Consider the following 22,395-nt stretch of genomic DNA (forward strand, 5'->3'; position numbering starts at 1 on the left):
AGTTGATGCACCTGTCCACATTGATAATTGTGAGCATGACAGTCTGTCTCATTCTTTCAACAATTATTTACCTTCGAGTGACAATCAACAGTCAGTTTGAGCACGGATAATGTGGATTGTTGAGCCATTTACTGAAGGCATAAAGAGCATCATAAATTCTCATATTATCACCTTGGAAGTATTTACTTAACACACACAAACACACACTTGAGTGGGCGAGTGTGTGTGTGTTTACAGCTGCTCTTGCTGCGAGGCCAAGTCACCTTTCCATCTAGATTTACTGCTCTCCTTCCCACCACGACTGAATGACTGATGACCGCGTTGATCAGTGAGTAAGTATGTGCGACAATTTGCTGAAAGAGGAAAAGGAAAGACAGAGGTAACTGAAGAGGGAATAACTCCAAACACCCTCCTCCTCCTCCTTCCCTCCTGACGGGGCCTCGCTCTGTGTCCATGGAGGGATGGAGCAGTATGGAGGTGGGAACACTGGGATGCAGGACGGATGGATGGCTTGTTAAGAGGGCGGTGAGGTATTACTTTAAAAGTTTCTCTCCACCCCCGTCGGAAGTCAGCGGGACAGGCAGCCGACGGCTTTTCCAGAGGATGGGAAACCTGGAGGCTGGAATTACTGCTCATTTGGAGAAAGGCACCAGAGCTGTGGCTCAGCTATGATGTCTGAACCCTCAATGCCTGCAGGCCTTTTTAATGGGACAAACGCTCGTACATTTCATACTTTAAAGGCCCATAACTGTGTGTATGCATTTTTTTTGGCCCTTCAAGGATAGCTTTAAATTTAGAAAAATCATTTTATGGGCTAACCCACCATCTTAAAGTATTCTTAGCAGCTTGTTCCAGCTATTTGATGGTTACAGCAAGTCAAACATTTAAACACAAGGCTCAAGATATTCTAGATATCTTCTGTATCATTTATACATTTCCCCTACATTTGACCTAACATATATCTACAGATATCTTTGGAAACTTGAGTTTAAATAAAGTTCTTAAGTTTGGCTGCAACACAAGTTTGTAATGACTGGCCTGTCTGTGGGTCAGAGAGGTTTAAGAGGCATTTTATAATTTGTGTATATTTTAAATTCCCACTGACTATATGTTCCAAACAGATTTTATAACCTTCCAGGCAGCTGCTGGTCTGAGCTCATGCAGTATGAAGTTATACAATCTATTACAGTAAGAATTACATGGGTTTCATTATTTTATTATTTTATGGCAGACAGGGACCATAATTTTGTCTTCCATTGAAACTGGACGTCAGAAGCTGGAGCTAGAAAGGATGTGACACCTGAGCTGATTGCGATTCAGAGCAAGTTGGAAAACAAGGTCGGACGCCTCTAAGAAAACCTGTGTTGTGCTTAAAAGCAGCGCATTACGCACATACAAACACTGTAATGACAAGTCCACAGACAGATGTTGAACAGCACCATGTTTATGACCGATTTAATGAGACAGACACACCTTTACAGGTAAGCACAGGAAATTAGATTAAAACAAGACTTGGTCTTTGTTCATGGACCCAAGTTCTTCATCAGTAATGGAAACAGACAGGACTTGTAATCATTTTGATGTGTTAGAATCAGCCTTTTGAGTATATCTGACAGGATTTTCAGTTATAAAGGAAAAGAATGGAGTTACATTTGGAGCTTCTACCTTTTAGCTCACTTAAAGGTAGTATGTTAAGTATTTTATATGCATTAATCTCTTTGTATTACCAATATGTGAACGGGTTGTCTTAAACTTAAAAAATGAGACATTCCTTGGTTTTTGTTGTTACCTAACAGCCTATAGACTGATTTACAGGACTCAGGATGTTTTTTTCCCCAAAAAATCCTTAACGTTACTTTCCCCATCTGTCAATACGATGCCGGTCAATCACGTTCAGTCTCATGATTGTCATTTTTATGTTTTTATATGATTCAGCAGTTAAAGAGGAAAGTCACTTGCCTCTATCGAGTGCAAGCAACAGGATGTTGACTGCTGTTCACATAATGCCCACTGGTCATTTATAACAAGGATTTTCAAAATATTCCACACTGTACCTTTAAAGGAATTGTTTAAGTAACATTTTGGGAAAAACATTCACTTACAGTTACAGTTACATGAGAAGATCAGCACACATCAGTACAGATCAGCTAAATGAAGCCAGAGCCCAGAGTCCATTAGCAGTCAACAAATATATGCAATCCAGCACCTGTAAACCTTAGTAATAAACAGTGATATAAAAATAGTAATTTACGGTTTAAGAGGGAATTAGATATTGTTAACTTCTTGGCCAACAACAGGGTCCAGTGGCTTTCAAGCTGTTTACACACAGAGAATCATGCATACTAACATTTTATTCACAAAACCAGAATTCATCAATATTTTCTTACCTGCATTTGTTCATATGCTGCAAACAAGCATATTACTGCCTCTCTCATTTTGGACTGACCATTCACATGGTCCATTTTCTCAAACTGTAATCTTCTTTTTCTTTTGGTCTGGTGCTCTTTTTTTGAATCTTGTACTTCCCTGAGCCACAGTCTGTTTCTCAGGGGACACAACTTTGACCAAGGCAAACACTTCCACTTCAGGCATGCTTTAGTGGCAATGCCTCTCTCTTACAAAAAACTTTACTGCTTTCTCCATGATATGCTATGTAAATGTATTCCCTTATGTACAGAAATAAAATATGGGGGTACGGCATTTTACTGGTTGCAAACAGTGGACGTGTGTCTGTCAATTTAGAATGATTCCTGATACAACATACTCCAGTGGTAAGAACAATATTGGCTGGTGGCACGTTTCATTAATAAGCTTATGTAATTATTTTGTGTACCAAGTAAGAACATTCTTAATGCACATATTAGTGAATGGGGCTCATTGTATGCTGAAATATCTGCTTTAATTCTGATTTAACTTAAACTTCTGCTCAGGGAGGTCAAAGTTCAGGGTTGGCTGGAGCTGCAGGAGGTCAGAGATTTACTTTAGGACTTGAGGTGGATGTTTAATGACGTGATCCTGCAGAAGGTTACACTTAGTTCTCACTGCACCTCCCTCCCAGCCAGGCGATTCATTAATGTGATTGTGAAACTCTGTATAAGGTGTTTCAGTTTGGATGCAGCTGTTTACATCAGAGGAGAATGTGTAAAAATGGACAAATGGACAATTTCAACAAATAATTTACAAAAGCGTCCACAATCTGATAATAACCAGACTGTGAGCGATTAAAAAAACACATTTTCCTAAACAAAATGTGTGTGTTTGTGAGCAGAGTGAATGTGTGTTTGTGTGTAAAGTTGCTGTGCACTGGGACAATTACTCAGCCTCGGGATGAATGAGTTCTGTGTGTGTGTGTGTGTGTGTGTGTGTGTGTGTGTGTGTGTGTGTGTGTGTGTGTGTGTGTGTGTAAGACTGGACGGGAAGAGCAAGTGGAGGGGACAGAGAGGAGGAGCAGGGGGACGTGGGCAAGTGATTCTCCAGATGAGATCTAATATGTGAGACGATGCATCCTAAAGAGACGTTTTCTCATGGGTCCACCCCATGAATACAAATTCACCCCGCCACCCGCCGCTCTGCTGCGCTGGAAGGACGGATGCACCTTGCTTCAACCCGTAGTGGAGAAGTACAGCTATTTTTTTTTTTTACCTCGACGTTTACTTCCATCCAATCACAAAACTCAACTGAGGTGACTTCATGGCAGCTGTTATGAGTCATCCATTCATACCTTTTTGTCTTGTAACTGAATCTGTTTGCTCTCATTCAGTGTCATGAGGCCTTGTATTTGTAATGACAGAGCAAGTGCCCGCGAGCACGTTGGCCGAAACGTAAAATGGTGCCAATGAAACCAACGGGTGAGTTTGTTAAAGGAGGAAATGTGGAAAATAATCAGTCCGCTTCTGTGCGCTGACCTCAGGGTTATCTGGAACATGTCGCATGCGTGTGTGTGTGTGTGTGTGTGTGTGTGTGTGTGTGTGTGTGTGTGTGTGTGTCTGCACTGTAAAAAACATACAGGAATTTATTTAATTATTCAATTAATCTTTTCTTATGAACTTAATGCAAATATAAAAGTTTCATTCATTCAAGTTTATTTTACTTTAAATTTCATTAAATTTCAATTAAAGTTCAACTTGAACCTCTGACTTGACTTATTTTGACTTTAAATGAGTTAAATGAATGTGCTGTACAGACTTCAGTCGACTTATTTAATTAAGTTTCTAAAGAAACATGATCAGCACAGTAGCAGACTTTAAAACATGCATTGTTTTACAAGCTTTTTTACAGTTTGAAGAAAATATATATGATGAAAACTTGCTGTGCATCATGCACTTTAAGAAAAGTAATGGTTGTTTATTGTTACATTAGTGAAAAAACTACAAAACTACGGCCTCTGAAAGACACAACACTCACACACACACACACACACACACACACACACACACACACACACACACACACACACACACACACACAAGCACACAACAATTTATACTCAGTGTGGCACAAACTTGAAAGTGCAAAATCTGGCATATAATTGGTTGTTGGCATAGTAGTACCTCAAACACAGATATAAAACATTAACATGTTCTCTGAAAAGGTATTTTATTGGAAAGACTGACCCCAGTAACTTAGGGATAGATACAAATATGTTGGATAAATGTAGACTGACCCTCTAATATTCACTCCTAATTCTATCCACACCATTCACTCTAAAACGTTGAGACTTTCACTTTCCACTAAATCCATCAAGTTATACTTTTAATATATAATGTAGAGAATATTAAGGTCAACAGAAACTATGAAACATTACTATTGCAATTTCTCCTGGATTGGGCCCTTTTTTGAAGTAAATTGACTGGACTATAGTGTCAATGCTGGAACAAGCAGCTCCAACAGCAGCAGCTGCAGCTGCAGCTTATTTTTGTGCTTCTTTTTGTGAAATAAAAAACTGATTTTTCAAACAAATGTTTTTTGTTGTTTTTTTTTTTTTTGTTTTGTTTTGTTTTTTAAAGAGGAAAAATCGAATTTATTTGTAATGTTCGTCACTGTGACTGAAGAGTTCCTGGTTCAACTTTATATTTTAACAACTTACAACTGAATTAAACTTTAAGTTTAAGTTCTGCCACTAGGGTTCTCTATCACACTAAGACAATAACAAAAGATATAGTTTGATGAAATCTTAAGTAGCATGGGATCATGGGCATTGTTGTCCTCACTGTTTAACAACCAACATTGCTGATGAAAATGTATCTGAAATGACTTGGACAGAAATCATGTTTATGGACGAAGTAATATGAAGGTTTTATTCATGTTACATTTAGTCACGTTCATCCCTCAAGCAACAAGCAACTAGCTAGCAATGGCAAGGAAGAAATGTCCTGTTACCTTAATTCATTTTTTCAAATTCAGTCAACCTCAAATTTTAAGGCAGACCAGACACAAACTTCTGGAGGTTAAAATACATTGTTGATTTTTTACAGTGTGCATGTGCAAGTGTGTGTGAAGGACAGTGTGTGTGTGTGTGTGTGTGTGTGTGTGTGTGTGTGTGTGTGTGTGCGTGTGTGCGTGTGTGCGTGTGTGTATGAGAGGGAGAGAGATAACAGGCTGTAAATGTACTGGGGCCGGTCTTTGTGACATCACTATTTGGGAGGATCTTAGTGGCCAGGAAAGTCAATTACAGTTAAACTGAGTTTACCAGCTGGCCACTTAGTATAGCATAGAGGGAAAAAAAAGCCAAAAAAAAGTGTGTGTGTATGTGTGTGTGTGTGTGTGTGTGTGTGGGAGAGAGAGACAGGGAGAGAGAGAGAGAGGAAAAGGGGAGGAGATACAAAAGGGAGGAACAGAGTGGAGAGGAAGGGACAGAGACATAGTAAGGAGGTTCAGGAGCAGGAGGGAGTTGTTGCCAGTGATACAGTAGAGACAGACAGACAGACAGACAGACACAAGTCATTCTCCTCCTGCAGCTTCCATGCACAGCAGTGTGTTTTGAACAAGCAGAAGGTGGAAGTGCAGGCGACAGAGAAAGGGAGTTGCCTACGAGCAGAGGTCAGGCAGGCAGGCAGGCAGGCAGGCAGAGGGGAAGCCGGTGGATGTTTTTAAGAGTTTGCTTATCTGACACTGACAACAGGATGAGAAGTTGAGCAGAGAGGGAGCAGAGAATGGTGAGAAACATGGAGAGGGCAGCATTACCTACAGTCCATTTACACAGGAGACACAGGAGAGACAGGCACTGGTTACCTTGAGAGGGGTAAAAGAGAGAAGAAGAGAGAGTCCAATTTGTCCATTCTGTCCAAAAGGAGCGGGAGCGAGAGCCGAGGGATCGTAACACTGGAGCTCAAGGATAAACCATGGACTCTGCATACATCCCACCACACCTGGACGTGAGTACTACATCCCCTACACACACACACACACACACACACACACACACACACACATACACATACTCACATCTGTATGTCTGTCAAGCCACAGGCCACAGGAACTGTGCTGCTGAAACCATTAGTCACTCTGGGGAACAACACACACACACATGCACATGCATACACTGCTGGCAAACTCTGTTGCTCAATCAAATCTTGTCCGGTGAGCAACTTGTCCCAGAATAATGTGCCCATTATGAGTTCAAAGAGCATAACTCACCATCGCTACAACATGCAGCACACACAGTATGAATTGGCCCTCAGTGTTAACGCTCAGCAGCTTTAATGTGAAAAGCAGAGGTGTGTTTTTGTTCGGTATTTCACGTCGGTTCAGCTGTCAGACACACAACGAGAGTGGTCTCTGAGCTTTCAGCAGTCACAGGTTGGATATGTCAGTATTTCCACTGATGCTCGTTCCTCAACAGGGCCTCCTGTTAACCACAATGCACTTGTGACACTGAGACCTCCGGGCATCCCGAGAAAAAAAAGACGAGACTCACTGAGGAGAAAAAAACAGGAGCATGAGGATGAAAGACAACAGCTTGTCTACATGGCAACCTGTTGATGCTCAGCTCAGACTAACACACAAGACTAAAGCCAAAACATAGTGTGTGCGTGTCTGTGTGAGTGTGTGTAGAGGTGATACCTGATCCTTCAGGTAGAGCAGGTTGCAGTTGTGGAAGCGGGGAAGCTACTCCAGTCCTGCTGCCGTCCAAATGCCAACCACAGTAACAATATTTTTGATTGAATTAAGTTATTCCTAAAGATAAAATTCTTGATAAGTTTCAGAGTATAGTTTTGCTGTGTTTTCTAGATAAATTATTTAAAAATCTACAAATTTACAACTAAATCAGTCCACTGAAAAAAACATTTTTCTCAGTTTTACCCTTTGCATAGTTATTGTAGTTAGGCTTTGTAAGGTAGCCTGAGTGTCCGCTAAATCAGACCAGTGTGTGTGTGTGTGTGTGTGTGTGTGTGTGTGTGCACAGGTTGGATGGAGCTGACAGCTCACACTCAGTATTTTCAACACATGCATTTCTCCCCTCCCCATTAAAAGCATGAAACTATAGAACTTATACTTTGACAAACTACTTGCCCGACAGTCTTGCTGCATTATATACAATTATATTTCCATAACTGTCACATGGTGCCTGATTTTTATGTTTTTCTCTACATAAATAAAGACGTCTCCAATTGAAACAGGTGCAGAAAAATCACCAGAATGCTGGAAATGTTGGGAATACCCCTGCTTAAAGGGACAATATGCTACATTTTCCCAAAAATCAGAACATATAGACTGAAGGGCTGTAAATTTAATGGTTATTGTCAGTGTCAATTAATTTGTCGATTATTTTCTCAATACATAACAATAATCGATTAGTTGTTTGGTCTATGAAATGTCAGAAAATGTTGAGAAATGTCAATCTGTGTTTCCTAAAGCCCAACATCACGTCCTCAGGTGTTTTATTTTGTTCACAACCCAAAAAAGTTCAGTTTGCTGTCATATAGAAGGAAAGAAATGGTCACATTGAAAAATCTAGAATCAGATTTTTAAAAAAATTGTAAACAAGAAATTACTCCAAATTACTTGATTACTTGGTTATCAACATAGTTCGCTATCAATTCAACAGATGACAACTAATCAATTAATCATTGCAGCCCTAGTAGACTCATATAATCATAATCCCTTTCAGTCATCACTTCTGACCCACTAGAAGTGTGTGATGGTGACTGTACCTGCCGAGACCCCGCAGCCTGTATTTCCTTATTTTCTCATGATTTTTCTGTGCTTTACCAACCCAAAATATTGCTATTTGACATCCCAGGGAGTGAGACTGAACAATCAACAATCTCTCTTGTGCATTTACAAACAGCTTGGACAAATCCTTCAGATTCTACCTTTATTATGTGTCCCCCCACATGATGAAAAGAAACCTATGCCCTTGTGTTTGTGTGCGTTTAAATCTATTTCCAACCACTCTCACATATTTACAGTCCCGCTCCTCCACAGTTATACATCCTGGCGTGGGTTTCTGCGTACGTGTTAGCACTCACTCTGCCTGGAAGTTAGTATGTGTTTAAATCCTGTACTGTTCTTACTGTAGCATGGACACACGTTTATGCGTATGTGTGCATGTGTGTGTTTGACGTCTGGGTCATTAGGCAGCTAATCGTTCCAGCTGGGATGAATTAGAGAGCTGTTCTAATAGAGTCCAATAAAACCACACAGCAGCCTACCTGGAATATTGTTCTAATGATTTCATCTGTTACGCCTCAGAGAGCAAAACCACAACTCTGCTAGCAACTGTTTTGGACATTTTTCACCCCGCCCCCCCTCCCATTATATATTAACTCCACAGCTCAAAGTCGTGCATTAATGACTAGTTAAGCATGGAGAGTTTTGTGCAGTCATAACCTCACAGTTAATTACAGAGACTATGGCGTGCATGTTCAGTTTATATGGTACAGTGCTGTGGAAAAAGAGCAGCAGTGAATGCAGATGTATCCTCAGAAGTGTTCTCAGGTGTGCATGTGTACACTGTGCATCACATTTGGGCTCATGAGGCCGTCCGGCATGACATATACTTGAGTGTTTGCTCCGAGCGAGGAAATTAACCCTGTGGCATGTACGCCGCACATATCATGTTCTGAAAGAATGAGACGGCAGCGTAGAAAAATGAGAAGTGGAAGGAGGAGGGGGGGATCAGGGAGAACGAGAGGAGGAATTTGGGAAAAGAAACACGGGAAGAACAACAGGAAGGGAAAGTTGAGGGACCAGGCGTAACATGAAGACAGCGGCGGTGGATAAATCAGCCGGCTGCGGTGACACTCCGGCCCTCTGGCCCCAGCAACAGTGCGCTGCACTCTTCCGCAAAAACACCATTCATTTAAGGCATACACTTTTAGAAATAACGGTTCCAAAAGGGTTCTTCCTGAAGGGCTGAGGTTCTACCCTTTTGTGAAGAAAGGGTTTGTCAAGTGTTCTTTGTAAGACTAAGGGTTCCATTAAGAACCCTTTTAATCCAGAGCATTGAATATAAAAGGGTTCTCTGTAGAACCCCCTGAGTGTGTTCTAGATAAAACCCTTGGAATATAGGTTGTCTGTGGAACCTCATGGGTGGGTTCTTGTTGTCACCCTTAGAAGGTGGAAGGGTTCTGGACAGAACTTCCAGAGAGGGTAAAACATCACTGAAGGATTTTCTGCAGAAACTCTAATAGGGGGTTCTGGATGATACCACTCGCAGTTGGCACGAGGTACAAACTTTTACATTGGGTTATAGATAGAACTCTCTGAATGCGTTTCAAGTGGAACCTTTATAAAGAGGAAAGTGTTCTCCTATGGGGACAAGCCAAAAAGCTTTTATGGTTCGAGTTACCACCTGTCTTTCTACGAGTTTAGGGGAAAAAGAGCAACATTAATGTGACAGAAGGAAAGGCAGAGGGAGATATGGGACAGTGATGCAGGGAAAACAGATATTTCTAATGAGAAACAACAAGAGACTGAGGAGAAAGTGATAAAAACTGACTATATGACAACACTGAGGACGAAGCAAGAGGACAAAGTTCAAGGAATGCAAAGAGGAAGGAGGAAGGGGAAAGGGAGCAGGGTTTGAAATAAACAGATAAAAAGAGAGACACGACAAAAGCAGGAGTCTGAAACGGACGTCTGATGTCAGAGGTTTTAATCAGCGAGTTCAGAGAGACACAGGGCAGGCCGGCGACGACACCCGTCTGCCATGCGCCGGGGTCACGCTACTGTCTACTCGGGAGGTCAGGTCACATCTAATATGTCTAATAGGCTGAGCTGCAGGGAAAGGATGCACAAACACTGCCTGCCGCTGAGCCCCAACCCTTCAACTCACCTTATCACTGACCCATTCATCACACAGCTCTCCTCCTCTACTGTGTCCCCCGAGAACATTTGATTAGTCCACGTTCTTGCCAGACACAAAAAAGAATGAAAAGAGTACAGGGAGCAAGGATAGTCAGACATAAAAGCAGGAACTCAGGAGATGTAATCATAGAAATGTCAGTTTTTTCCAGCTAACTGGAATGAGTCGACATCAGGATGGGTTGCACCCCGACGCACATGACACATAAAGATGCTAAATTAGAACTGGATCCTTTTTTTGGTTTAAATCAGATACAACCAGCCCTAACAGACACCCAGAGCCTGTACACTCTTAGAATTAAAGGCGCTGACCCTTACCATGTTCCTGGTGGAACCTTGTATAAAAATTCCACTTGGAACCCTGTCAGAAAGTTCTTCCTAGAACTCAACACAAAGGGTTATGCTTAGAACCATCTGTGAAAGGTTACACCCAGAACCACCTATGAGAGGTTCTACAGAGAACCGTTCTATGGTGTAATGCTTTCACCCAGAACCCTCTCAAGATGGGTACAGTGCTCAAAACAGTTCAAGGTGCTGGTTCCATGTTAGTGGCCAATCTAGAGGTTCTAGCCAGAAACATTTACACCTTTTAGGTGCTAAGAAGAAACCAACCGGGGGTTCTACAGAGAACCTGTTTATATTCCATAGGTTTTGTCTAGAATCTGATTGGGGAGTTCTACTGAAAACTTTTTTATATTACAAAGGTTTTATCTAGCACCCACTCAGTGAGTTCTACAAGAACTTTTTTAAATTCCACAGCTTTTGCATTACATCCCACCCGTCCCCCACCCAGCTGTTTTTCTGACAGAGAACCTTTTCATATTGAACCCTTTGACAAATCCAAACCCCAAAAAGCTCCTCAAGGATTTCCAAAAATGGATGAAAAGGGAACAAAGACCCCTGAATGAAACCCTTTCTTCAAAAAGGGTTCTTCATAAACCAAAACAAATGGTTCTGGGTAGAACATTAGCTCTTCAAGAAGAACCTTTTTGGAACCCTTATTTCTAAGAGTGCATGTGTGTCAGAGTGATGTAGGGTGCGCTGGTCTCTCTTCTTGTCTGTGTTTGAGGCTACGACACACCCCGGTGTGTGACGACTGAACCTTTGAACCTCACAGTCACCTGGGTGGTTTTGTAGGTGAGGAAAGTACAGGAGAGAGGACGTGTTGTTGTCCTTAATCTGCTTTACAAGCCTCCACAGTATATGGGAGAGGCTGTCCAGCGTTGAGTGTCTAATCTGTAATTGTCCTCTGCTGCGTTGCCCCAGGTGAAACAGCCTTGGGTGGGGCTGCGAGAGTTTAATGGATAGCTAGCAACAATCCCACGCTTGGAGGTGGCTTATTTTCCCAGGCCTGCCCTTTGAACCGCGCACCAGATGAACAGCACACAGATACACAAGCACACATGCATAAAAACACACACACCTTCACACCTGTGACCTCCTTTTAACCCTTTTTCTGACAGCGTGGGGAGATTAGCAGTCATTACAGTGTCATTATGTGTTCGCTCAGCCATAAACGCCTCTGTTATCTCGCTGTAGATGGCTTAATCAATTCTCTGTCCCTTACAGAGATCAGATAAAGAGATTGAAGGGAGATATGCCAGAGCTCGGACAAGGAAAGAGATAACTACTTCTTCTGATAGACAGCAATTCAGGTGCACTTTCTTTTGAAAAGGGAGCATTTATACTTCTCCAGTCAACCAACCTCTATTGTGTAGCACTTCAGTTCATTTGCAGTTCAGATTGACCGGTCAACAGGTTTTACTCCTTTGCTTTGACCCTTTTACACCTCACCACAACCAGGTGAAAGAGGTCAAGAGGGCCGTTAACTTGCTGGTTTCTAATTACCGGCTCAGTTATTAACACCTGCACCATTGAGGTGAGGGTGTTAGCCAGGTCATGATGGGTAATTGTGTGTGACCCCTATCTGTGGTTGTGTTCCCGCACTTAGAGGGAGAGATAACCTGATCATTTGTTTTGAGTCAGCTGAAAGAGGTTTAACTCTCTAAACACAATCGAGTTTAGCACAAAGGAGCACTACTGTGGCATGTGTGAGGTTTTGGTCAGAAATAATGATGCAGGCAGAGACAGATTATGAACGTAATTCAGTAATTTCAACACCATGAAGCAGGTGTTGCGTGAATATGGGAAGAGTGAGAGATCAGAATTGTAGCAGTGAATTTATAACACAGCAGTCAGGCAAAGCTCAAAAGACATCTGTGCAAATAATCCTCTCTCTGGCAAAACCTGTAAAAAAAAAAAAAGACCCAACATGCAAACCGCAGAATCTGCATATTTTAGAATATATTTATTAATTTAAAACAGATTAGCTGAGCAGGGATGTTTTGCCGTTAGCATGGCATTATCATTGCATCACAGCTAAACTCAATTTGAACCTTTTCAATAACGGGCCATTATCATTCTCTACTGAATCACTTTGTCCACGCAAAACCCTAATGAAACCACATTGTCCATCTATTGTGTCTTCTTAGTTTTCATTTTCATTTTTGTGTAGATTTCAGCTGTGAAACAAGGCATTGCATTGCTCGCATAAGTTCTACAGTACACGCAATTATGTGTCGCACATCTTTACGCACACTTGCACATTTTCAAGCAGGAATTAACACTAGTTTCTGAGCACACTTGGTTTTAATATTTTTTTGAAATGTAACTATCATATTACACTACTTATAGGTTGAAAATTTTGACTCTTCAAAAATTCTACATATATACAAACCCCTTCTCTTTCTCTTTGATGATATATATCAGTCTCTCCAAAGCAAAACTAATCTCTTTTGGTCTTTATTTTGGACACATTCTGAGTTGTGTTTAAATGGACCTGGTGATATGTTGGACACCCTGTTGTGTACGAAAGTGCACTGCACTGCCTTTGTAATATGTCAGTGTTTCTGATCGGGAAACACCACTGACACGTCCATCAAACTAGAGACGACCTGCCTTACAGCCTGTTGCACACCGCTGCACACTGTTTTGAAGAAACAAGTTCAGTCCAGAAACCAAAGCAAAACTGTGTGCAACAGGTTCTGTTTGTTGTCTGAACAGTTGCTCTAAAGAACCCATGCAACAGCTATTGTCTGATGATGATTTAGCTTTTCTTCCGCTTTCTAAAAATTCATCTGCCTTCATACGCAGATACAACCAGTTGTAGGTGTCACAGCTCAACTCCAACTTCATTCCTGATATCTGTCTCCATCGGCAACACCAGAAGCCCCAAAACATTGGACATTGCCCCAGAGGCTAAATCATCATCAGATGATAGCTGAGGAGTCTAAAGACAATGAGCAGTGATTACTGTGATTTATTGCTTTTGAACATAGTACATCCACATGTAAACAAAAGCATCTTCCCTCCACCAAAATTCAAAATGGTAGATTTAACCCTGATTTCAGACTTAACTGGCAGAGTATCAAGTAAGTACCAACATTTAGCAGCAACTACATCTGAATTATGAAGTGTTTTCTGAGAGTTTGTTGAACATTTGTTTTAAGCTGTAATTTAACCAGCATTAAATGAAACCTGTGCTACAGTCAGTTAAAAAAAAAACACCCATTAGACTGGTTTGGCACCTACAGGTAAATCTCTTGGTGGGGTAAGTGATTCTGGAGAAAAATGCTTGTTGAGTCTCATTGTTTTGTTGAGTGACTCAATCTGAGACAACCTGAGAATTAGACTCAACTATCTTTCTAAAGAATCACTTGTAAATATACCTGTAATTATAGGGTCAATTGTAATTAGGTTTTTAAACTAACAGATTTCTGTCTTTGTCACTCACTCACGCAGACACAGTCGTAGAAAGCTACTAAATGTTTAATCCGGTGATGTGGAAATGAAGCAAGAAGGAAAACATTGAGTTATTTGTCATTGTGACAGGGCTCTACAACTCCATTACACGTCACCAGAGACCACAGTCTTTGATTAATGCTAGATGCCTTTCAACCGCAGCAGCACTATCATCTGCTTCACACACAAAAACACACGCAGCACGATTAAATTACAGATAGAGACCGTTTAATTACTCCTGCTTAGGTGTCCAGGGAGATATATGAGCCTTTGGGGTTAAGGAGCTCGCAATAAATTAAGAGAGAAAAAACAAAGTGGCACTGTTTCTACAGCCAGGAGTAACAAGCAAACAACTTCATGTGGATATGTGGACAGTAAATTTCTTGAACATATGCCCGTGTGAAGGCTGAGGACTAATGAGAAACTAGTGTGTCCAGGAAGGAGAAGACATAAGCATGATATACAGAGTCCAGGAGCATCTCAGAGGAGCTATCTCTTTTGCAGGTTCCTCAACCAATACGTTATATTATGTCATTATGTCATATGATTTACATTGTTCCAGTATAAAGCATGCACTGTGCATGAACACGTAAATTCAAAGTATTTAAATCTAAAAAGACATAAACATGCCATGCAACCTGCCTTGTCTATTGATGTTTAGATTGTCTCACACTTTTTCCTCTACCTACCACCAACTCTCTTCTTTTCTCCACCACACCGCCACCATTACCTCTCCTCACCAGGCAAAGGGAGAAACAGATTACAAAAAGGTAACTGTAATCAATTACAGTTGCAAGTATAATCAGATTACACATACATTTAGTAAAAAATGGGGATTAGTAGCGATTAGTAGTAGGGATTATTATAACACTTGATGAGTCTCACTCTGGTCTAAAAGAAAACAGCTAATCTTGAAGTCAATCCATTATCATGTCTTCTTGTGAAAAAATGCTTCACTGGGTGTAAATGTTAAAATTATTTTGTCATTAAATCATAAAAAGGGATCAGCTGTGAAAATACTGTCATCGGGGTTGCCAGGTCAGTGAGACAAAACCAGCCCAGTGGCAGATCAAAACCAGGCCAATAAAACCAGCACCGGCAGGCGGCGTGCACAGGCAGCTCATATCTGTGTGTGTTTATGAGGGCAATGTGTGCAATGTGTGCCAGGTCTGCATATATCTTGAATCAGTTTGGTAGGATTTAGGTATAAATAAATTACTTAATTTAAAGTAAGGATGTGTAATTAGATATTATGAATTCAATTTGCATGCAAAATAGATTCACCCAACCAGCGGACAAAAAAGTCATCCCATGGCAACACTTCAAAAGCAGCTCATTTCAGTGGGAAAGACCTGGCAACCCTGACTGTCAGCCAGGAACTCATTATCTAATTTAATACCAACATACCAACCGCTAAATTAGCTACACAGACCAACTGCTAACATTAGAATGTCAGAAATCCAGCTTGATAACTAACTCATCAAAACTAGTAGGTTACTATTACAATTGAATGAAACGTGCATTTGCACATAACAAAGGAAGGAAGATCTGGAAAACAATTATTAAACCTACAATGAACACAAAACGTTATATTGGCTAAACAATTTCATAATACTTTAAACAGAGGTAATCCAAAAGTTACAGAAAGTCATCAAGTTACATTACTTTAACACTGTGATACTTGGATTAGGTTAATTACTACATTTTAATCAGTAACTGTCTTGGAATACGTTTTTAAAATAATCTTCTCAACCCTGCTGCTCGGCTCTGTATCTCCCTCCAGGTCCACCATGTTCCCTGCTAACCTCCTGCTCCTCATGGTCCTGCTGCTACCTCAAGCCTCGTCTGGTCGCCAGGGTGGAGACACCAGCGAGATCGACCATGGCAGGGTGTCGCCCGTGGCTTCCTCCTTGTCGCCCCCACCAGCTGGTTCCCTACTGAAGCCCAGTCTGGCTCAAACCATCCAGAGTCTCCTCCTGAGTCGGCTGGGCCTGCAATCGCAGCCCGACCCTCGGCCTGGAGTGCAGGTGCCGCAGTACCTCCTGGATCTTTACCGCTTCCACCAGCAGCAGTACCATCTAGTGGAAGATCCCTCATTTAGCTTCCCCAGCCAGCACATCCAGCAGGCCAACACCGTACGCAGCTTTCACCACAATGGTAAGCTCACTGACGCATCATGAGGCCGTGCTGTCAACCTGTTTTATTGCATGTAAGTGTTTTAGAGAAGCTGTTGATGTATTCAGGGTTTTTTTTTTTGTCAGCCACAGATGAAGTTTAAAGTTCTTATTTATGACAGGACCAGATGTTTGTTGTGACTCACTATTTAACAATCCAAACTCTGCCAAGATCCATCTGTACACTCATAGATAAGATCACAATCCCAAAGTCTTCTTTGAAAACATGTGTGATCATGCTTTGATATATCTCACACTGAAGGGGGACTTGTCTCGGACTCTGCACTGCATCGTCCTAACAAGTTGACCATGACTGAATCAACTTGTTAGATGGCCCTGAGGCTGCTGGGTCCAATGTGTGCTTATGTTTCATTCATAAAAAATACTGAGCATAAAAACCCTTTTTACACAGGTTCTAAGAAGCCCATTTGGAACTAACAAATCTAATCTGTGATCTATAAATCTCAAATTAGCTGAAAACTGATGGCACCCACCTTACAATGCAACACAAATGAAGGTTTAGTACCAAACGAGAAAAGCAAACTTTCTGGAAGACAAGATCACCACAATGGGAGAGGAGACTGACACCACACAACAGGAAATATTCTGTGGACTATAGTAGGTTGATAAACAAAGGCAAACATGTAGCTTGGAAGTGTGCCACAATTAATTCCTCACACCTTTAATTGATTATTCCTATCACGTTGGTCATAAAGCTAATGCAAAGTTCATCACAGGCTTGAACACACATGCATTTCAAATACAATTACACTAAGACTTTGTTTAGAGATACGATTATTTCCATTTCAAAGTAAGGTTTTATAAATAACAATTTAAATTTGGTTTTCTGTGCAAGTCATACTTGAGTATGCTTTCTAAAATGAAGCCCCAGCTCTGAAATATTACTTATTTCCATGGTTACTTGTAATTTGATTAAACACAATTGCTGGAATAAATATAAAATTAAAATGACAAAGCTCTTAAAACTAGGTTTTGACAGAGTCTCTCAGGCTAATTTTGAATCAATGCATGCTGGTGTAGGAATGATTGACTGCTTGCGAGTATTTTACAAGAAAATGCAATTTTGTTGTCAATTTATTGCCTCCATTCAATTGGCTTTATTGTCAGCAACACAATAATGGGCTAAGACTGAAGACACCTGGTTGCTTGTTTGCTCCAAACTGAGAGAGTGATCAGAAAACCTGAACATACCTGGAGTCACTTAATCTAATCAGAAGGTTCATGGCAGGGATGAATTGTCTCTGAGGCGTTTAGGGGCGGTGTTGTTGGATCGGCACAGAAGGAATTCACAGAAACTGCCCTCTACAATACATGGCCACAAAATAAGCTAATAATAACGTAGAAGTTGATATTAGTCGCTATTATACTTTAGAGAGGGTTGTTGCCCATGTTGGTAACCCAGCCTCGATACTGTGACAGTGAAAACAATGTACAATTCACAAACATAAAAGAGGAGAAGACAACAAAACAGACTCAGGTGCACATGGGAGTAGTTAGCCTTCAGGACTGAAAAGCTTTAGTAGGTTAAGTGACATTGTGTAAAGAGCAACAAAGTGGATGAATGGGTGAAGCACACCCAGGAGACTGCATGTGAAACTTATTGCTGAACTTATTATTTTAAGTCTTACTTAACTTATCATCTTCAGTGTGTTGTCAGTTGTCAGTCAGTCGATTTTCTGCCACAGTGTGGTTAGGTTTAGGCAATAAAAGTACTGGTTATCATGGTTTGGGTTAACAGTTACAGACAAACTTCATGTTAGACAGGCAGAAAGAGTTCTAAGGGCAAACCTTTCCCAGGTGCAGGCCAAGTGCATCTTTTACTTCCTTAAATTTAAAGTACCAACACATCTAGGCACAAATGGGTGCTTGTAGTTGTTCAGTTTGCGAATATCTTCTTGCAGAAAGCTGGAACTTGTAGTAACAACATGAGTTACACCCATAGCTTTATACCCTGGGAACTTATTTGCTGATTTTGGTAGTTAGTTTGGCAATTTCCTTCCTCCTTTTAAGATCATTCAAGCAAAATCTGGCAAATAACAAATTTGACTAATGTAGCCAGCGTCTGTTTGTGTCTTGTTGAGTGTAAATAAAGCTGCAGCAAGTATAAACCACACTAAACTCTTGTACCCTCTTGTATCTCTTCCTCTTTCTCTTAGAGCCTGTTGGAGACAGTCCCATAGCAGAGGATCACAAGAGGTTTCACATCTCCTTCAATATATCCTCCATCCCAGAGGATGAGAGGGTGCTCTCCGCTGAGCTTCGACTCCTCTGCAGTGACAGAGCCTCCTTTGGCCCTGGGGCCCACAGACTGGACATATACCTCTCTGACCACCAGGAGGACCTTGAGCCGACCCTACTGGAGACAAGATTACTCCACAGTCATAAAGCTAGTGGTTTGTGGGAGGCTTTTAGCCTAAATACAGAGCTCCTCCATAAGGCCCTCGAAGGGACGGGCAGTCTGGGCTTCCTCCTAGAGGTCAAACCTGAGAACAGCACCTCCTCGCTCCTCGACCAGAGCACCTCTTCTGCTGCAGGTGAGGAGGAGGCAGAGAAACACAAAGAGGGACACCTTAGGGTACGCAGGTCTGTGGGTCAGGACGAGCACAGCTGGGCCCAGGAGAGACCCCTCTTGGTGACTTACAGTCATGATGGGCGTGGAGAGCCCTTAGTCAAACATGGCAGGAGGACCCCCAGTGGTGGCCAGAGAGTGAGAGGGAGAAAAGGGACAAAAGAGAGGGCCAGGAGCAGCAGCAAGGGCCGCATTAGAGACCAAGCCTGGGGGAGGGCAAAAAAAACAACATACACAGTGCCAGGGTGGGGGCGTGATAAAGGAGGGGTCGGTTGGAACAAAGGTGGACGTGTGAAAAGAAACGGTGGTCGTGCTGCAAAACTGAAACGCCTTTCCCGTAACAGATGCCGCCGTCACCCTCTGTATGTAGATTTTAATGATGTGGGCTGGCACAAGTGGATCATTGCGCCCAGTGGCTATGACGCCTTCTTCTGCCTGGGAGAGTGTCGCTTCCCTCTGGCCGACCACATGAACTCCTCAAGCCACGCCATGGTGCAAACTCTGGTAAACTCTGTGAATGGAGCAGTGCCCCGAGCCTGCTGTGTCCCCACCTCCCTCAGCCCCATCGCCCTGCTCTACCTGGACCATCAGGACCGAGTGGTGCTGAAGAATTACCAGGACATGGTGGTGGAGGGCTGCGGCTGCCGGTAGTCAGGCGGACAGCTTGCCCAGTGAGAGCCAGACATGGACGGAGGAGCAGCGAGGGAATATGAGACAGGAGCATGAAAAGGCAGATGGTGGAAGAAGAGACTGTAGAGGCCTGCTCACTGAAAACAGACATGGAGACTGATAGAGACAAATGTAGCAGCATAAGAAAGATGAGAGGAGATGAGACAGATGAGGGGATGACTATAGCAGCTAAATCATCAATATCAGGAGCAAGAAAAACAGTCAGACATAGAAAGAGAAAAAAAAAAGAGTGAGAGAAACCAATGTAATCTGCCACACAACAGGATAAATGAATAGATAATAAGGCAGAGGAGGAAGTGCAAGCAGAAATACAGGTGCCAGGAATTATTTCTCACTTTTTCTCATTTAGCAGTGATGCAGCTGTGTACACCATCGACTGAAACACTACTTGCGCTCTCATGAGAAGCCAGCCTTTTAAAGGTGCAATGTATAAGATATGGCCAGAGTTTTAATTTAAAACATTCAAAAAATGATCATTATCAGCAGAATGTGAAGAGGTAATCGTTTTTAAGTTATGTCAAAGATGTCTTCAATGTGTATTGTGCTGCAGAGATATCTACTGAAGTTAGCATGATAACAAGCTAGCCCCGGCTCGTCTTAGTAATAACCCCGTGTGCCACGAGAGGTGATAGTCTGATCCCCCTGTAGTTTCAACAGGGGGGTGTATGCCAGCAGCAAGTTCGCACCCTCCACAAGCTCTCTTAGCTTTTATAGTCTAATAAATAAGCAAAATAACAGAGATGCTCCAATTCCATTTTTTCCTTAAAGATAACGACCCAATACCAGTGTGTTAAAAAAAATGATCTGAGTTCAATCAAGAGTCGGTTTTGTTTCCCCGCAACCCCAAACAGTTCAGTTCAATCCATTTTACAATCACAAAAGAAACACAACTCAAAAAGTACACTTTGGGTTGCACTGCAGATCTCTACAAAAACAAACCAAGTCAGGACGTAACGCTTGAAATAGCAGCATCTGTATTTGTAATTCAATAACAGATAATGCACAATATACGCTTGGTACTCACGGTACTGATGGTCAGTCTGTCAGGTTTGCAGAACTGGCCGTAGCTCCACCACACCTCCCGTCATGTGATGCCGCCTTTCAGACAGAATCTGAGGCATTTTCCAATACTGGTATCGGTATTTGAACAACCCCACAAAATAAAAGTAAATATTCTTACACCTATTGTCCATAATAAACCGCACAGCTTCTTTCGTTCTTCTTTTTTTTCTTTTTCTTTGTCCCTGCCATCTGCGTCACTCCTGGAGTCAGCAAAGGGCCACTAGCTACATGGTTAACTGTGCTAACAGCAGATAAAAGCTACAGGCAAACATAGTTGCAGCAAAGAGTATAATGAGCAGCAGTCAGCGATAACTGTGGTGATATGCTGCCCCCTCTTTGTTTGGAGTTTCCTTCGACAGGTGGCCATATCTTACACATTGCTCTGTATTCATTTGCCACTCATCTCGTCAGCTGTTGCGGAGGGCGGCCGAAATGTTAAACATTCACAGCAGGCAGTCGAGGATTTACTACAATTTAAGCTCTGGAGCAGAACTTTCTGATGGACTTCATTAGCAATACGACGATGGCACTAGCACGGCATCTAAACTTTGTGTGACAGTGTTGTTTCTGCAGTATTCGAGAAGTGGGGTGCAGCTGTTTTTATGAACGTTAATATGATGACAGACTGTCGCTTACAAGCACCCCTACATCACAAGCTATTTAAAAACCACAACAATAATGCTGAGGAACTATTATGCTATTGTTTGAATGTACTACTATCACTATTATTTAAAAAAGAGACTTTTTTTGTACATTCCTTTTGCAGACGTGAAGAAAATCCAAGTGATGGTTGTCTTGTGATTATGCATAATTCCACTGAATGGCGATTCTAACTTAAAGACACATTATGTATTTAAATAGCAGCATTATGGTGTATTTAATCTTGAAAATATTTAAGATACCTGCACTCAACAGAGCATACAGCAAACTGAAAGCCTGCCGTCCGTATGAAGTAAGTTATGGTAGCTTGACATCCGTACAAATGTTCAGTGTATTGAATTAACAGTCTGTGTTACTCAACATTCCCACCTGATCATTGCAAACACGTCGGTGTCCAACACATGATAGCAGACATAAGTGGTGTTGCCTTTAAAAGCTCAACTAACACGTCAATTGAAAGCTCTGTGTATTGTAGCTACTGAAGTGTGTAACAACAGGTGTCTTTGTGTCTGCATGTGTCAAGAAAAAAAGGAGGACTGACATTAAAACTTTAGTGCCTTTCAAACAGGGGCTTTAAAAGTGTTCTCTGCTGGGCTTCGTAATTGTTTTTCAGTGTTGCATTTTTCTCTCTAAATGGAAACATCTAAGCAACAGCTTGTAAAATGTTTGACAATATACCTCTAATAAACAAAGCAAACAGCACAACTGTCATGTGACTTTGTTTTGCATCAACAATTTTCTCCTTTTTGCAAGTTTTTTGATTTTTTTTTTTTTCTTTTTTGGGGGGGGGTTCCTAAGTGCATGAAAAAAAACTCACATAACAACAGTATAATAAGTTTCCAGTGGATGAAGCCTTACCTTGGCATTTCTCCTCATCCTAATCCACATTTTAAAAACTCCACAGAACCATTCAGTAAGGTTTTACTGTTTATGTGAGAAAAACCATGAATTGTTAATGAGAGAAAGAGAAGTTCAAAAACTGTGGCTCCACTCTCCACTTGACTGAAAGCCCTAAGATTACCCCTAAACTTCTCCCAAGAGTATCTGAAGGCAATAAAGGTGTACATTTATGAGGAACCAATCCCAAATATTATAAATGTAATATAAATG

At 41.6% G+C, this 22,395-nt stretch overlaps 1 protein-coding gene across 1 annotated transcript; it reads left to right on the plus strand.

Annotated features, from left to right (window-relative positions):
- The first annotated feature begins 5,803 nt into the window (after nt 1–5,803).
- bmp16 (bone morphogenetic protein 16) lies at nt 5,804–21,990 on the plus strand. Its single transcript, XM_084717730.1, has 3 exons — nt 5,804–6,374; nt 15,893–16,266; nt 18,461–21,990. The coding sequence occupies exons 2-3, from the start codon at nt 15,900–15,902 to the stop codon at nt 19,522–19,524; spliced, it is 1,431 nt and encodes a 476-aa protein (XP_084573856.1). The 5' UTR covers nt 5,804–6,374; nt 15,893–15,899; the 3' UTR covers nt 19,525–21,990.
- Nucleotides 21,991–22,395: the final 405 nt, after the last annotated feature.

The sequence above is a fragment of the Lutjanus erythropterus genome, chromosome 4 (assembly GCF_056507025.1).
Source record: "Lutjanus erythropterus isolate fLutEry1 chromosome 4, fLutEry1.hap2, whole genome shotgun sequence".
NCBI classification, from domain to species: domain Eukaryota; kingdom Metazoa; phylum Chordata; class Actinopteri; order Lutjaniformes; family Lutjanidae; genus Lutjanus; species Lutjanus erythropterus.

What these genes read in the sequence shown, in the direction of transcription:
- bmp16 (XM_084717730.1), top strand. Translation starts at nt 15,900, where the DNA reads ATGTTCCCTGCTAACCTCCTGCTCCTCATGGTCCTGCTGCTACCTCAA. An exon ending in ACGCAGCTTTCACCACAATG is followed by an intron (nt 16,267 to 18,460) that starts GTAAGCTCACTG and finishes TCTTTCTCTTAG; the next exon opens with AGCCTGTTGGAGACAGTCCC.